The sequence below is a fragment of the Melospiza georgiana genome, chromosome 16 (genome assembly GCF_028018845.1).
Source record: "Melospiza georgiana isolate bMelGeo1 chromosome 16, bMelGeo1.pri, whole genome shotgun sequence".
Classification (NCBI taxonomy): domain Eukaryota; kingdom Metazoa; phylum Chordata; class Aves; order Passeriformes; family Passerellidae; genus Melospiza; species Melospiza georgiana.
Window position 1 is genome coordinate 8,122,648 of NC_080445.1, and position 16,815 is coordinate 8,139,462.

The following is a 16,815-nucleotide window of genomic DNA, read 5'->3' on the forward strand; positions in this document are numbered from 1 at the left end:
CCCTCCCGTCCGGGCTCCCCCGGCAGCTGCGGGCTGTCACCGGCTCCCCGCAGGGCCGGGGGCTGACACCCCTGTGACCGCCCGGGGCGGCGCCGCCGCCGGCCAGCCGCTCCCGGGGGAGGCGCGGGCGGAGAGCAGCGGGGACCCCCCGGGCGGGGATCCCGTCCCGCGGCTGCCGGAGGCGGAGCCGCCACCCCCGCGCCCCGTGCCCGCCCTCCCGGCGTGCCCCGCGGAGGGGCGGGCGGCTCATGTCCGCCATCCCGGCGTGCTGCGCGCCCGGGCAGCAGCCGGAGCAGCCGCGGCGGCCGCGTCCCCTCCCTGCGCTGTGAGACAGCAGCACCGCCCGCGGAGCGCGAGTGAGGAGCCGCCGCCCGCGCCTCTCCCCCCGCGTCCTCCTGCTCCTGCTGCTCCTCCGCCCTGTCCCGCGCCGCTGCCCGGCCGGCCATGCCGTCTCGGGCAAGGTAATGAGCCGCAGAGCCCCGGGGTCTCGGCTGAGCGGCACCGGCAGCAGGCAGCACTACCACCCGCGGGGCTGGAATGACTGGCAACCCAGGTGGGCAGGGCTGGGGCCGGGGGCGCGGGCTCGGCGCTGTGAGAGCGGGGCGGGCGGCTCGGCCGGGCCCCACCGCCGGGCCTGGGGGAGCGGGGCGGCGGCGGAGCCACTTCCTGGCGGCCGGGCCTAGCGCGGGAGGGCGGGCGGGCCCAGGCGGCGGGACGGGGCCGCGTCTGCCGGAGGCGGGACGGGGCCGGTGTGTCAGCGCTCGGCGGGGTGGGAGCTCCCGCGGCCTGTAACGAGTGCGGCCGGTGGCCGGTGTGTGCCTGCGGGCAGCGCGTCCCTGCCTGGCGGCCGCGGCGCGGGGGAGCGGGGGTGGGCTCGGGTCCCGTATTCTCAGCCTGGTTTTCAGCTGGAGCACGGCCAGGGAAGAGCTGAGGCTGCAGGAGTACTCGTGGTTTTTTGAGGGTTAACACCATACTACATAGGTTTATTTTGGATTTTTTTTAAACAATCTGGGGAGAATAGTTGATCTATATAAGCTCTCAACCCAGCCTAGTAAAAATGTGTTGTAAGGCTTTAGGTGTGTCTACATCTGGCACGTTTTAGTAAAATTCAAAATCTGTTCACTTCTTTAGTTAGATGTAGAGAGTGTACTTCAGCTCCTTATTATTTCTAATCTATCTCATGCTAGTGTATTTGCTCTGCTCCTCAGTCTTGCTGTTTTCAGCGTCAAAATTGTCATGTAGAAATCCTAAAAAAAATGGTGTTTCTTAGGTTCTTTAAAATATATATTTTTAGAGTTTTTAAAAGTTTTACACAACATGGGACCCTACTTACAAACTTTCCAGTAGAGACCAAGTGGCACATGCTTGGGAATGTATTGACAGGTGATGGTTCCTGTCTCATGTAGAAAAATTGGGTAAATGAGAAGGTCACTTCAGCATTTACTGTGAAAGAAGCTTTCCTTTTGCTTGAACAGCAAACAGGCTAACAGCTCAGACTCTAGGGCCAGTGCTAGAGGCTGTTCAATTCTTAATGGTGTATGGGGCATGGTTATTTAAATTCTAATTTCTTCTGTGATTGAGATACTTGGTCACATAATTTACTCTTTTTTCCTCACTTAAGAACTTATGAACATTATTGGTGACATTTTCTTAGCGCATCTAGATTTTTTTGGGAGAGAATTAAGAAGACTGATCTCTTACTCCTTACCTACTTCTTCACTTCAGTTTTCTTGGCTGCAGTCTGTAATTCTGGGCCCTAACTCATGACCTTTCCACCTGGAAGAAATTGGATGTGTCTTTGCAGTGGATGACTTCTGTAAATGGATTTTTCATGAGTTCTGTCTTTTTATCTAAAAAATACATCTTCTGAGGGCTAGTAAGCTGATTTTATCCAATGTAGTATTGCCTACAGAGGCTTCAGTAAAGTTAAGGGTGACAGTAAGAGTGTAGCTGCAGAAATGCTTTGCCTGGTGGAAAGGTTTGAGAAGTCACCTCCATGTGTGGCTCTGGTGTGTCCCCTGTAGTCTGGTGCCTCCTTAGCTCTCAAGTGCAGCTGTGTGACCCGGGCTGCTGAAATAATTGTCACAAATTGCCTCAAAGCCACAGCAGAGCCAAAGCTCTGAGAGCACCAGGGGAAGTGTGGCAGCCTAAGGGAGCCTCAGCATGGATGGGGCCTTGTTCTGTTTCCATCACACTGTGTGAGCAACAGCTTCTGCTAAGAAATTGCCAACACCTCTGTGCTGGTCCTGACACTTCTCAGAACTTAACTGTATAATTTCCTTTAAATTTATTATTATTATTATTATTATTAGTATGGATACCAGGAATCAGAAACATTCACACAATCCCAAGCACAGCACATTTTCATCTATGTGCAGTGCTCCATTTTTTTACATCTCAGAAAGATTGGTGATGGGAAACCTGAGTCTACACTATGAATTTAAGGACAGTGCAGAGATTAAATCAGTCTGTCTATTTGGTGTTAACTAATTTTTGGAAGTGATTCACATGCACGGTTGAAAGGAGATCTGTTATATAAAACTGACAGTCTTTGTTTCTTTCATAATTTGAAATATGATCGTGGACAAACCCCACAACACAAATATACCCACATATTCTTTCCTTCCCCTTTCTGCTGGCTGTTTGTTCCATTTACTTCAGGTGATACTGGTAAATGCTTTCTTGCAGGGTGTGGAAGAGGTGAAGGAAGTGGCCCAAGCAGTGAAAGCTGTAATAATTGTAGCTGTCTCAAGTTCCTAAGGGTAGAAAAAGGAGCTGCTGATACATGGGTGTATCATCAGATGGATTGTTTTCAAATGCACTTTTTTGTGTGTGTAAAAGTGACTAGATTGATTTTCATTAGTAGGTCCAGATTTCCTCTCAGTTTTTAGTAATGCTGATCAGCACTGGGGCTTGTGGTGAACAGAGTGTGAAACTGAAAGTTGGAGTGCACAGCTTTTTTTTAAGAAAAAGTAGTTTTTAATGAAAATGAGATTTCTTTTGTGTATGTGTGGATGCAGTCATACATCATGGGCTGGTTTTCCAGCAGTGTGTGTGCAGATAGAGCTGCCTGTGTTACAGAGGAAGAAGTTGTCCTGATGTACAGGGGTATCACTTTGTGCACTGCTGTGTGCCGGACTCAGTTAATAGCAACACAAAAACTTTGTAGACAGATATTGGATGGATGTGACAGAGAACACTGAAGGATTTCTTGAGAAGACTTGATAAGATTTTGTTCCCCCTGTTCCTAATCTTTGCAGCTGTCTAGACCTTTGCTTCTTTCTTTCTTTTCTCTTTGTTCAGCAGATCTCACTGCATTTTCCCTGTTACAACTCTTGGGGCAAAAAATAAAATGATTTCAGTGTACAGGCCTTGTGTGTGAGCAGAGTTCATTTGTTAGAGTGCTGAGGGCTAATTATGGACTGAAACAAGCAGTCCTGCTCTTTGGGAGGAAATGCAGGAGTGTGAGTGCAGGGTAGCAGGTTAGCAAGTGCAGGGTGCACCATGGCATTCTTAGGTGAAAGTGTGAAAAGGAAGATCAGATTTTAATTAACAGGACCTCTCTCTCTCCCTCACCTATCATAAATGTAGGTTAGCAGGGGAGGATGTGGAAAAGTGTAAAACAACATCTTTCATATCTGAGCAAATTTCCAGAAGTATCCTATTAGGTTTTAGTACTGAAATAATGAAAATGCTCTCCTACAGCATAAGTCAGTGTTACAGGTTACTAATTTCTGTTAGTATGGTGCTTGCCAAACCAAGTTGCTGCCTGGTCCTCATGGGTTTAAATCTAATGAGACAAGACAGTAAAATATGGTCTCCTTCCAGGTAGATTGTGGCCCAAGCAGCCCTTCCAGCAAATTGTCTGGAAGTTTGTAACTGAGGACAAGTAAGTACCCTGTCTTTAATTCAGACAGGTTGGGAGATACTGGCAGGGAGCAAAAAAACTCATTAGACCAAATGGCCCAGGACAGTGCTGCTCAGAGCAGTGCTTTGCACATGGCTGTGAGGGGCAGAGCAAGCACTCACTGTGGAAATTGTCTGCTCATAATGCTGCATCCAGGCAGTGAATGACAAACAGGTGATGGTAGCAGTGCTGGGTAGAAGGAAAGTTGAAACAGAGACTCTGTTTCTTCTGTGCTTGCATGTACAACAAAGTACCTGTAAAATTTGTTAGCAATAGGCTGAAACCATTGTTTGCATAGGTGGGAGACCTGAAAGTTGGCAGCATGGAGGTGTTTGAGGATGTTGCTGTGATTACCTAAGAATGGGTGTAGGGTCATGCAGGGTGAAAGTGGATGTGACTTCTGCCCCTTCAGGGGTAGCTGAGAGAGAGGAGAGCAAAGGCTGAGATAGGGCAGGACAGAGAAAAGTCGTCAGTGATGTTAAGGCAGCTTAAAGAATGAGATGTAGGATCAGTTGTAAGGTTCCATTGTGAAAACATCAGTGGAAGCCTTGGGAGGAGATTCAGTGGACTGCGTGTGGGAGATGCTGGACAGGAATGGGTTCAGTTCTGGAGTTGCCGCCATAATTCTTGATTTCCTTTCACATTTGTGTTAAGTATGATGATAACTCTTTGATCTCACACCTTCCCAAGCTTTTTTTGGGTTTTGGTAAAATGGAGGAGCTGAAATTTGTAATGTAAGAACCTTTGTTTTTAATGTGAAGATAGAGGAGAATGAGATGTGAGAAAGATTAAAGAAGATGAAAGTGTGTCAGTGGGAAGCAGAAGAAACTTGGAATGTGGGTTGTTTTCCATTCAAGAACAGCCATACTAAATCAGCCCAAGGGTTCAGCTAGTTCAACATCCTGTACCCCAAAATGTCTGTTGGAATTCACCTGTGGAAAAAGAAGAGGATGTGTAAATGTGATACCCTTCCCTGACATTCCCTTCTCATAATGCCCAGTGTGGAACAGAATGAAATTGGTGAGCTACTGTCTAAGAAGAGAAGGACACAGAATCAGAGGTGATTTGAAATGCTGCTGTGATGGCAGGTAATTGTCCAGCAATGGAGCTGGCAGAATTGCAGTAGGAAGATAGTTAATTAGTTATTTCATGAATAGGAAACACAGCCACTTGTATTTTCTCAGCACAGAGAAGAAGTAGAAGTTGGCTTTGGGGTGGGCTCTGGCTTGGCAGGATGGACCAAGTGATGAGAAGATCATGGCAAAAGGAAGCTCTGCATGCCAGTGGCAGAACAGGCAGAAACTTGGTGGGAAGCTGTTAATTTGGGTGAATACAGTGACTCTTTAAAGTTTTAAATATTTTACCGATAAAGAATTTCAGTAATGAAGAATTTATCGACATTACTTCAAATAAACTTGGCAAATAGAGCAAGTAAGCAAATGAAATCAACTGACTTGGGTAATAATAGAGCTCACTCAGTGGAGTTGCCTTGGAATAAATCTTTCATGTAGGTTCTGTACTTGGAAATAAAATCAAATAGAATAATTAAGTGATTTTTGTCTCAAAATATTGTCCATATGGCAGGGTTGTTCTGAAAAAGCTACACATAATGAACAGTATACACTAGATTGTAGCAAGTTTCTTGGACAAAAATTATTAAGGCTTCCATATAACAAAAATAACAACACATTTTTGATCTATTTTTCTTTTTTTTTTTTTTCTGGGTAAGTTAAACTAGTTGCTCTTAGCTGTGCTCTGTTCAGTCAGACAAATCGGTAAGTCAAATTATATTTATATTTTTGATGAAATAAGATAGTAGACTTATTTTTGAAAAGTTTGTTTCCTTTTGTATGCCAGTGGAAAAAAAAATAAGCAGCCTTTTTGGAGAGGGAGGACACACTAGTGGCTATTTCTGCTTATTTATGTGGGTGAACTATTTTCTTTTCCTGTTGGACAAAGGCAGGTTTAAAATCACCCTGCAGAAAACTGGATGCAGTATCTTCTGTTTAAAGATATTGCTAAAACAGTGTCTGCAGCCACTTGGTGGTGATGGGCAATCTTCCTCCACAACCAGACACAGATGAAAACTCTCATGTGAGCTCTTGTAGTGCTTTGTTTACTCTCCATCAGTGGGCTTTTCAGGTAGAAGTAATGCAGTGTAGTCTCTCATAAAGTGCCAAATAAACTTTGGAAGCTACAGTATAAGGTAATCATAGTCATGTTCATCCTTGTAGTTTCCCATTTTGATTTCATCTAATATAGCATTTGTATTTTTGCTTTTGCTTATCTGTTGCTAACAATGTACATTGAGACTCTGTCAATATATGATGTTTATTAGATGTGTGGCAATGTCAATGTATTTAACTTAAATTTGTTGTTACATAGGATAATGCTGAGCATTAGGTCTGTCGTGTAACCTGCCATCTGCTTGGTGCAGTTTCAGTGTAAATATCACCATGTGAGCAGAACTGTGCCCTCCTGAAATGCAGGCATGGGCTGAGGTGACCAGCACTACAGTCCTGCCCATTGCCTGGGGGAATGGCTGGAGGGAGGCAGAAAATGTAATTATTTTAAAACTTTGGCAAGTACCTTCACACAGAATGCCTGCCTTTGAGTTGTGAGGGGCTGTCTTTCAAAATAGCAACCACATTGCTGTCATGAGAAACGGTATCTTTGAGAAATGGGTTTGGAAATGGAGTGTGTCTGCCTGTGAGTGTGCACAGCAGTGTCACCCAGGTGTCTGGAGCACAGGGGCAGGTGCTGGGACACAGCCCCAGCTCTTGAGGAGCCCTTGCCACAAGTGCCCAGAGTGGTGTTGCAGGAGCCCACAGTGCAGCTCTGGAGTTCCCTTTCCCCTGAGGAGTGGTGAGTGCCCCTGGGCAGCTGGAAATGCCCAGGTCTGGCAGTCCTCTGCTCTGCCTGTGCTGTGCAGCTCCTTATGAGCTCCTTCCCATTGGAAATCCCCTTTCCAGGCAATACAGGCCACAGCAGTTGGTTGGTCACAGGATACCAGCATCTTTCTAGGATGATTTTTGTCTCTGCCTCATAAAGATAGCCAGGAGTTTCTATCCTATTGAAGCTAAACATTTATTATAGTGGGAACAGTGTTGTCAGTGGGCATAATTGTCTCTTAAATTGATATATAGGAGAACAATTACGTATTTTCTACTAAAATTGGACTCACCTTTTAGTTGGTGATAAAGTGTGAGCAGGTTGGCTTGCAGTTGGCTGTTCCAGAAGCCAGAATGAAGTGAGTGTGTGGGTTTTCCTGGGGAAACAATAAACTCACGTATTTTACCACAATGGAAAATTTTACAAAGCGTTCACAGGCTGTCCTGTGGGAAGTGGGGTTAGCTGAGAACACGTGTAGTCCTTCAGCTGATAGGGATGTACAGAACAGTGTTAAAAATTGTATATTTAATCAGCTTTTCTACAGACATAGGAATTTCAGTGTTAATGGCTGACAATTAGAGATGATTCAGTTTACAGCACATTGCCTAAAAAAAAGCAATGCCCTTTGGGAAGGTAAAGGTAAGAAGCCATCAGTACTTCAATTTGCCAGCTGAAAATTTGTCAGCCTGTTTCATTGAAAGGCTAATGTAATTGCTCAAAGTGAACTGGGAGGTTTTAGGGTAGGGAGATCTGGGGTCTCTGTGTATGTCTGTACCTGATTTGGTCACATTTGAAGTTCATACCATGTGAAGTGCAGAACTTTCCCGTTCAGCATAGCTTAGGTGAATGATGGTGGAACAATTGAATAAAGATTTTTACAATCCTAAGTAACTGTCATGAATAAAGATTTTTACTAAGGCTTTGCCTCTAGAGTAGCATAGCCTATTTTTGAAATAGTCCAAGCAAGTGCCCAACAAAGCAGTAGATGTGATGGCACAGTGGGTACTGAGTGAGAAAAAGTGTCTTACTGTGTATGTCTAAAAATGAACTTGCTTACAGTGCAAAAGGGAATAATACCTGCCAAGCAAATATAATATCAACCTGCACTGTGAGAACATGGGAAAAGTACAGTTTTCTTATTGTTCCAAACTGATAGTGTCTTTTAACATGCTCAGGAGAATAAAATGTGTGTCTTTAATTCCAGTTAGTTTTGCAAGTGTCAGTGCTCATGGTATTGCTCTTCCAGTTGTGCTGAGGCCGAGCTGTGTTGGACAGTAGCAAGGCTTCAGTACTGCTTGAGTAACAACTGCTTATCAAAAAGTTTACCTGTGCTTTTCCCTTTTGGCCTTGAGATGTGTTTCCCTTTTTCCTGAATTTGTCTACCAGTTCTAATTACAGTGTTGTCTTGGAAAGGGAAAATGAAAGAGATTTTCTTTAAGGGCATGTGGTGTTTATCCTTACACAAATTGTAGTTAATTTACAGAAGTGATCTGTCCTGCTTTTTTGTTAAATAATTAAATGAACTATCCAAAACTTTAAGTAAAAATAGTAGATCTTTAGAGTAGGGAAAGCTTGTTGTGAGTAATCTGAATAGTCTGATTCTAAATACACTGGAGTTGAGTGAAATTTTGCTGACTCTCCCTTTGGATGGGTATTGCTTTATTTCTTTTAATGTCATCCCCCCATCATTGCTTGTAAGAGTGCATTTGAAGTGATTGGTTGAGTTTGTGTTCTGAAGTCTCATGCACACATGTTTATTATTAAAGTCCTGTATGTTTAAAAATTAAACCACTTAGTGTGTCCAGGGAGAAGAGTTGATTTCATAATTCTAATATTTTCCCTTAAAAGTTTAGTCTGGTCTATATCAGTTTTCTGATATGAGAGTGGTTCAAACCTAATGCAGATTTCTTTTTAAGTTGCCTTTTATCTGCAGACATTTACGCTTAAGGATCACAGCTCTTAATTTACCTTTAAGTATTTTCACAGTGAAGTCTGCTTCCTTCCTTTTTTATTTTGTAAAAACTTCAGATGTGATTTTTGTGCTGATCATCAGTTACATTCTTCCATCTAATAAGAGGGTTTATGTTGCTGAGTAAGGCCCATGGCATATTACATAAATGTTCATCTGTAGATCAGTGATGACTTTCACAAGTGGTAGGCTGTGTCATCCAGCTGTGATACATACCTGGACCTGGTTGTGTTTTATTTGTCACCTCTGGGAAGTAATGTTTTCCTTGTACAGACATGCAACTGGAAAGAGACTTGAGAAGGTCATAAGAAAAGGCACTGGCACACTAGAATGCATTTCCTTTGCATGTTGCTGTGATAATTAGTCAATTCCTGTCCCAATGTGAATTTAAGGTCACTTTTTAAGCAACAGGTTAGACAAACAACTTTTTTGACATAGTGAAATACATTTGGGATTGTCATTTAAATATGCTGCATTTATAAGTGAATGTGAATCCCACTCCTGTTATATCCCTACATAAAAAAAATATTTTTCTCTTTGTAGAACTGACAGTGCATCAGCTGACCAGGACAATTTAAAATATTCTTCATCCAGAGATCGGGGCAGTTCTGCCTCCTATGGATTACAACCCTCAAATTCAGCTGTGGTGTCTCGGCAAAGACACGATGATATCAGAGTCCACACTGACATACAGAATGAAGAAAAAGGTACCCAGATTGCTGTTTCGTGTGTGATTGTGAGGGGATGAGCAGGGAAAGGCAGGAAACTGAAATGGTGGAGAAACTCTTATTTTGTTTTGCTTTTTTTTTTCCCTTCCCCCCCCCCAAAAAAAAGCTGTGAACTGATTTGTCTCATTGCCACAGTATCAGTGTTTGGGAGATTTGTCAGGCCTCAAAGAATTGCTGTGGTTGTTGTGAATACTGAGAAAAACGTGCAGTTGTGTTAGGAGAAGAATGCAAGAAGAGCTTGATGTGTTAACAGAATTAGTGCTTTTTTCTGAAGAGTGATATTCTGGATGTGTCTGGTCTTCAGGCTGTAATTTCTTCCTGAATAGTCTCCAGTACTTCTGGTATTGGATTAAATGGGCTACAAGGCTGATCTATTGCCTGTTGCAGCTTTTCTGCACCAAACTGGAATCTTTATTCAGCAATCAGTTCTATATTCTTGTAATTAATGTCAGTTTCTACTTTCATGTACCTCAGTCTGACTTCATGTAAATCATGTGATGTGTGATTCATACATTTTTACTGGTTTTGGTTTTTTTTATCCTTAGGATGTAAATACTATCTCTAGGAAATAACTAAACAGTCAGAATCATATCTTTTCTGTAATTATGAAAAGTCTATATTCTGATTTTTTCCCTTTCTTTAATTGCCAAATACAGATATCAAATTGGAGGATTTCTTACTTGTAGAGTCAGTTTTGACTATGTAAATCCTCAGGCAGGCCAGACTCAAGAACCAATCTCACAGGAATAGTAGTGTGGGAGTTTTTGTTCAGGAACCTAAAAAGTATTTGAACTCCCCCCACTTCTCTGGCCTGTAACTGACTCTAAATAATTGCTGTATCTTAGGGGAAATTACAGCTGGATGCAAATTAATATTTTATAAGTAGAAGGTAGTGTTAGTAGGTGGGAGAAGCATGAAGCATGTTTATCTGCATAGTTTGAGAACCTTAAGATTTGTTTTACTTCAGTAGAGAAACTGCTTAGGAGGTGAGTGTATTTGTCTGTCTGCTAATGTGGAATGTTGTACTGTGTTTAACACAGACTGGCATAGGGGGTTGTTCTTGTAATTTGAAGGGTGCTGGTATTTAAAGAATGTACTGGCAGTGCAGTGAAATAGTAAGTTTTGGACAAATTCAGAAAGGTGGTTTGTGAAGTTGCTGGGGAAGTGCCATTTGAGAACATAAATGTACCTGGCTCTCCCTCCAGTGCTGTGCCTTGCAGGGCATGTCTCTGCTAGTTCAGCACTTTGTGCTGTTCTGTTCAGGTGTGACTTGAAAAGAAGTGATTGGGATATTCTAACTATAAAACCAAGTTCCAGGTGTATCTAGCTCATTTTTGTTATTGGAGAAATTTGTAAGCATAAAGATGCAGAATAGTTTCTCTGTTTACTGAGATTTTTCAGTTCATCTGTTGGAGGCTGTCAGCATGGAATTTTCATTTGAGATTTTCTGTCCTGGCTTCCATACGCCCCCTACCCACCTCCCCCCAGTTTCTGGTGTTAATAATAAAAATCACTTACAAATTGATGATTTTTGGAAGTTTTTCAGGTTTGAAAACCTCCAAGGATGTGACTCTTACGTTTAGGCACAAATGCATTATTGCTGTTGGAAGTTACTTCCTTCATAGGACAGTGTGGTTTGTTCTGATGAAATAAAGTGAAAATGGCACACTTGTTAGTTTCTGTTTAAAAACTGAGCTGTAAAAAATAATGTTGTAAATCTAAGTGGATACAAACTATCTTTGCTGTAATTGTAGTTAACCAATTACAAGTGAGACCTTGCACAGGGTTTTCTGTAATGGTAGGGCAGCCCCATGGGTATAGGGATGCACAAATGTATACTGGTAGTTAATATCTGCATTTTATCAAATGTTTTGCCTTAAAGAAACATTTGTTAAATCCACTAAGGTCCAGGTTCACCTCAATGTTTGAACTCTACATTTTATCAATCCTTTAGTCTCAGTAGGCAGCCTCTTATGGGGAGCCACCTCTCCTTTTCGCCAGACCTTTTATACATTGAAGCAGGTGGACTTGTGGAAATATCTTTTCTGAAGGAAACCTTGCATGTTTTTTAATGTTCTAGATTTAATTTTATTGGTTGATTCTTCTCTGTCTTGGACAGGGAAGGCACTTCAGAAATGTTCCTTGGAGCTCTAATACATTGAGGGAAGGATTGGGCAGGCTCAGGGAACAGTTTCACTTCTCTGCAGTGTTGAGGGGAAGAACCTGCTCCTCAAAGTGGTGTGGCAGGCTGGAAAATTTGCAGTCTCAGCATTTGAGTAGGTTTATTCTGGTGGATCTAGGAGTAAGATCAACTGAATTAGTCAAAATTATGCTTTTATTTTCATTTTCTATTGTTACCAAAGATGTATCTTAAGTGGGAGAATGTAGAATGTAGACTCCTTGGTTGAGAATGATACCAGTATTACTGAAAATGTTGACCTTTATGTTTAAGGAGAGTTGTTCAATCTGTGCAAGCAGATCATATTTGTCTTTTCAAAAACTTTATTTTTTGGCCATTTTACTTAGCTTGTGTGGTGGATTCATAGGAAAAGCAGAATGAAGATTTCATGTACATAAAGGAGCAAGTAAATTAAAATACCTAGCCATGTGTACTGGCAGTTTGACCTTGTATTTTACAAGGCCTTTCATGTCAAAGTAATAATAAGAAAACATTAAATGCAACAAAATTGATATTAAACTTTATGACAATAGTGTTTTTTTTCGTGTTCAGAAAAAAAAGATGAGATTCTTAATGTGTGACCTGGAAATTTTCAGGAAATAACAAAACATTGATGCATGTGGAAGTGAAGAAGGAAGCTAAAGGAGGTGGTAGAAGATAGAGCTGCTAATTTGCATATGAATTGAATAACTCACAGCTCAGCACCCTGGGAAATGTGTGGTCTGAGAGCCTGATCTAATGTCACATTGGTTTGTCCACAGGTGGCTACAGTGTCAATGGAGGATCTGGGGAAAATACTTATGGTCGGAAGTCGTTGGGGCAAGAGCTGAGAGTTAACAATGTGACCAATCCTGATTTTACCAGTGTTCCGCATGGGAATCGTGCTTTAGCCACAAAAGACATGAGGAAATCACAGGGTAAGGACATGGCTGATTTTCAGGAAGAGGATATCTCTTTGGGCAATATTTCTCACGTTCAGAATGTGAAAAGAAGTTCTGTGGTTATGCAGTCTGTATGGATTTTATTTTTTGTGATACATGATTAGATGGTGTTGATGGAAACTTGTTTTGCTCGTTTTTTGTCTTGTTTTACTGTTCCTTGTGCTGAGGCTTCCTCCATAGGTTTGGCAGATCTCTCAATGACCTGGCTTAGGCTGTAAATCTTTCAATTTCCTTTAGATGGCTTTTGTACTCTTGCTTAGATTAGCCAGATTTGGCAGAGACATCTCCAAGAAGGAGAACTTGCTTTGGATTTGTCACAAATGGATGCCTGAGTAAAAAGTTGTAATTAATGAGCTCCAGTGTGGGAAGAGCAGCAGTGGCTGGGAGCAGCTCAGCTGTTCCTCTTCTCCCTGGGCTGCAGGATAAGCAGTGGTCACGTCCTGTCACTGTGTCCTGAGCCTGCCACTGCTCCTGCTGCCTCTTGCTGAGGAACAGAGGCCAGGGAGGAGCTGGAAGTATCCTAAGGATGTGGGCAAGGTCTGGGGAGATGCAGCAAGAACAAATTTGGAGTTTCAAGAGGGTGCAGGAATGCTGGGCTTGTGTTTTTGAGGAAGAAGGCTTCACTCTTCCCACTATTTGAGGTTTGAGTCATAGTTAAAAAAAAAAAGTTATTCTAAGCATTTTTTGAATGGAAATAGAAACTTTATGACTAAGCACTGTCACTTATTGCATCACTTAGTATAAGTAGTAGTTGAGCCACTGGTAAAATCTGCCTGCTTTATGCCAGGCACATTATAAACATGAGGACAGGCTGTTTCTTCTCAAGAATTAATATTTCAGAGGAGAAAAAAGAATATTCAGTGTACTTTGCAGTGGAAGAGCTGAGGTGTAAGTGGTGCCATGACTGTTTCAAAAATGTGATTTTAGGAATGGATTAAACTCAGACTTTAGAATCCCATTCTGGTGTCTTGGTCTAAAGTTATGTAGTCCTTTTAGTGTCTTTTTATGTTTATGTAGAGGAAATAGAACACTCTTCAAATGAAAAAACTTTCTGCCAGTACTAAATAATAGTTAATTCAGACTGTTTTCCTGGGTATGTGAGCATCTCTTTAATACTTAAAAGGTTAGGATATGTAATTTTGGATTCCTGAAGTTGCTGCCTATGACTTGCATATTTTCTCTCCTTGAAATGTCAGATTTCAAGAGTTTGTCCTTTTGAACGTGACTGTCTTTGACTGTTGTAGGTTTCAGCAAGTCATTTTGGTTTTTTGTGTCTTTAAAATACAATGGGATTATGCTGCAACAAGATTTTGGGTTTTAAGTTCTTTGATGTTTTCTTGTTAGTGTATTCATTAAACTGTTTTTAAAATAGTCTTCTGTGAATTAGTGTGTGGCTGAGACCTTGCTGAATTTTCACAAAGTGGATGTCACAGGTATTTGTTACCTAGTGCTTTGATTAGTGTAGCTTCATTTGTGTTCTTGGTTAATATTTTTTGCTTCTTTTTTTTTCTTAAAGTTGTAATTGTGACTTAACAATTACCTGACACTATTGGGGAGTAATGCCAATGTAGATTAGCTATGAACTGAATAAAGAGAAAGCTGCTTTAGTCACACCAGATGAGTGATGTCTAGCAGAGTAGAGCAGAAAGCTCTGTAGCTGTCTTGGATTTTCTCATTAGTCATGTTGACTAAGAATGCCTCATCATACTCCATGAATCCTCTGATTTGAGCCACCATGAAACATCTAATGTTAAATTTATTGAAAGAAATTTTGCTTCCTTTTTTCAAATGAGGGCAATTAATTATTTGTATGAATTCATAGGTAATTTGTCCCTGAGGCAGGTGAGCTGCACTGTGACCATCTCTGGTATTGTGTGCTGTTGGCCAGGTTTGATGAGGTGTTGCCTTAGGAAGGTTCATTCTCCCCCATTGTGATCTGCTTAAGTGAACAGCCAGGTCCCTCTTCATGCTGGGGCCTTCTGTTCCTCAGTCAAGGAAGAGCAGATCTGTTTTCCTGTTTGAAACAGAACCCTGCTGCCTGTCAAGAGAGAAGATATTGTTTGTTTGTAGTTGCCTGAACTTAAATCTGGTTCTTTGCTTCGGGAAGCAGCTTGTTTTTTCCACAAGGTTTTCTCAAAGTATTGTTTGTTGAATTATTTTTGTTTATTCTACAATAAGTCTGGTTTAATCTTACCTCACACCATTTTTTTAGTTCTATTTATGTAGAAGGAAACTAAGTCCAGATTTTTTATGTAGAAGTAAGACACTTTTGCTTAGTTCTGAATGAGTTCAACAGGTACTGGGCTGTGCACATGAAGAAATGAAATATTTTGGTGGCTAAATTGGATTTTACATTTAACTTCCTTTTATGAAAGTTTAAAACCAATCAGGTTTTATTTTTAATTATTTTCTTAAATGACTATTGTGACTTATTGATTCCACTCATACATGTATTGGACAACACAGTACTGTTGATAAATGCTGTGGGAACAAATAAAGAATTTCTTTTTCCAGAGCGACCGTTGTCTTATTCTGACGAGTCTCGACTGTCAAATCTTCTTCGGAGGATTACTCGGGAAGACGACAGAGACCGAAGACTGGCTACTGTAAAGCAACTGAAAGAATTCATTCAGCAACCAGAAAACAAACTGGTCAGCAATCCTTCCTTTTCCATTGCATTGGGTAGTTCTTGTTTTATAAAATTGTCTTTTTCAAATCCGAGTATTGGGATGTGTCTGCAGGAATTATCTTGTATACAAAGAATTTCATTCCACACGAAAGGAAAGTGTATTCCTGGATTGTCTGTCTTGTTTCCATAATTCAGGAAATGTTTGATTAGGATGTATTGCCTTAAGCTAAACTGATGAATGCTTAAACCAATGTAGATTAGCTGTTATAGGAATTTACATGGCATGTGTGTGGCTTTGTTTGACTGCTTTAGGAATAGCCTCTGGATCCCTCAGGAAGGAAACAGTGAGAAAGGAAAGTGTTGTTGTCTTGTTCAAGAACTGCTTCTGTATTTTAAATTAAGAATACACAGGTTTTTTATTCTTGTGAACAGCTCATCTTAGAGCTACTCAGCTTTCTAACTAAACATCTCTGTATGTGGGAAGAGAATTAAGTAAATCTTTGTTTTCATTACATCTTGAGGAGTTCTGGTGGTTTGCTGAAGTCTCTAATGTCCTCAAGTGTTTTTTAAGGATATGGGGATGGGAAGGGAAGTATCCCACTGTGGGTATAAATTTTTAATATTACGTATTTTGAAATGAAATATTAAAGAGCATATTGTCTGGCACATCTCCCCCACTGTTTTGGAAAGCTTAAGAGTTCTCCAAGTACTGAAAAAGCAGGAAGTGATGCTTTAATATCCTGCCACTCATTTGCAAGCAGTGCTTTGATACTTAAGCTGTGGGATCTGTGTCTGTCCTTACTCATAAGAAATTGGTTCATTTTCTCATTGTATGTTAATTAACCAGTGATAATTGTGCTCTTTTCCAAAGGACATGAGACTTGAATATGGGGAATATTCTGGTCTGTGCACCTAGGTGTAAGCAGCCCTTGTGCAAGCCTGGTTAACACTTCAGCTTTCCTCTTGTTGCTACAAGGGTTTAGGAAGTAAATGCTTTCCACAGTTATTCTGTGGTTACTTTTAGTTACTTCCATTATTCTCCATGAGGTTTTCCCCATTTTAAAATTTTATTTTGTAGCTACATTTATTTAGGTTTATTGGTATCTCAGAATGTACTGAAATTGCCATTGTAATGTGTAAGTCAGCAAGGACAAACTTTGTTAGTGGTCAGAGTATTAGAAGTTTGTCACTTAGTAGCTCCTCTGAGCTCACTAATGAGAATAAGATCAGATGTCAAGTGATATCAAGGCCAAAACTTCATAATGGATGGTGTTTAACCTAGCAGTAGTTCCTGCAGGTCTTGACACTACACAGTGTACTTTAACTTTGGAGTTCTTTTCATCTTCAGTGCTGAAATATGAGTTCAGAGTCAAGTGGTAGAAGTCAGTAGTCTCTTGTTATCTAATGGAGTCCAGCTTTAGCTTCTAAATTATAGAGATGTCTTTTTCTTCTTAGCCTGTCTTGCAGGTACCAGACACATTTTCAAAATGCCCTTATGAGTTCTGAGGGGTCAAGCATGTGGATCTCTGTCCCTCCTGCCTCAAAAGCATGATGTTGCTCAAAACTTTTA

The 16,815-nt window shown here is 41.4% G+C and overlaps 1 protein-coding gene across 1 annotated transcript in view; it reads left to right on the forward strand.

Moving 5' to 3' along the window:
• The first annotated feature begins 302 nt into the window (after positions 1 to 302).
• Positions 303 to 16,815, forward strand: part of SMG1 (SMG1 nonsense mediated mRNA decay associated PI3K related kinase) — a 60,956-nt gene continuing 44,443 nt past the window's right edge. The window contains exons 1-4 of the mRNA XM_058035161.1: positions 303 to 553; positions 9,312 to 9,475; positions 12,437 to 12,592; positions 15,131 to 15,267. Coding sequence (XP_057891144.1) covers positions 465 to 553; positions 9,312 to 9,475; positions 12,437 to 12,592; positions 15,131 to 15,267 — 546 coding nt within the window. The 5' untranslated portion in view covers positions 303 to 464. The remainder of the gene's footprint in view (positions 554 to 9,311; positions 9,476 to 12,436; positions 12,593 to 15,130; positions 15,268 to 16,815) is intronic.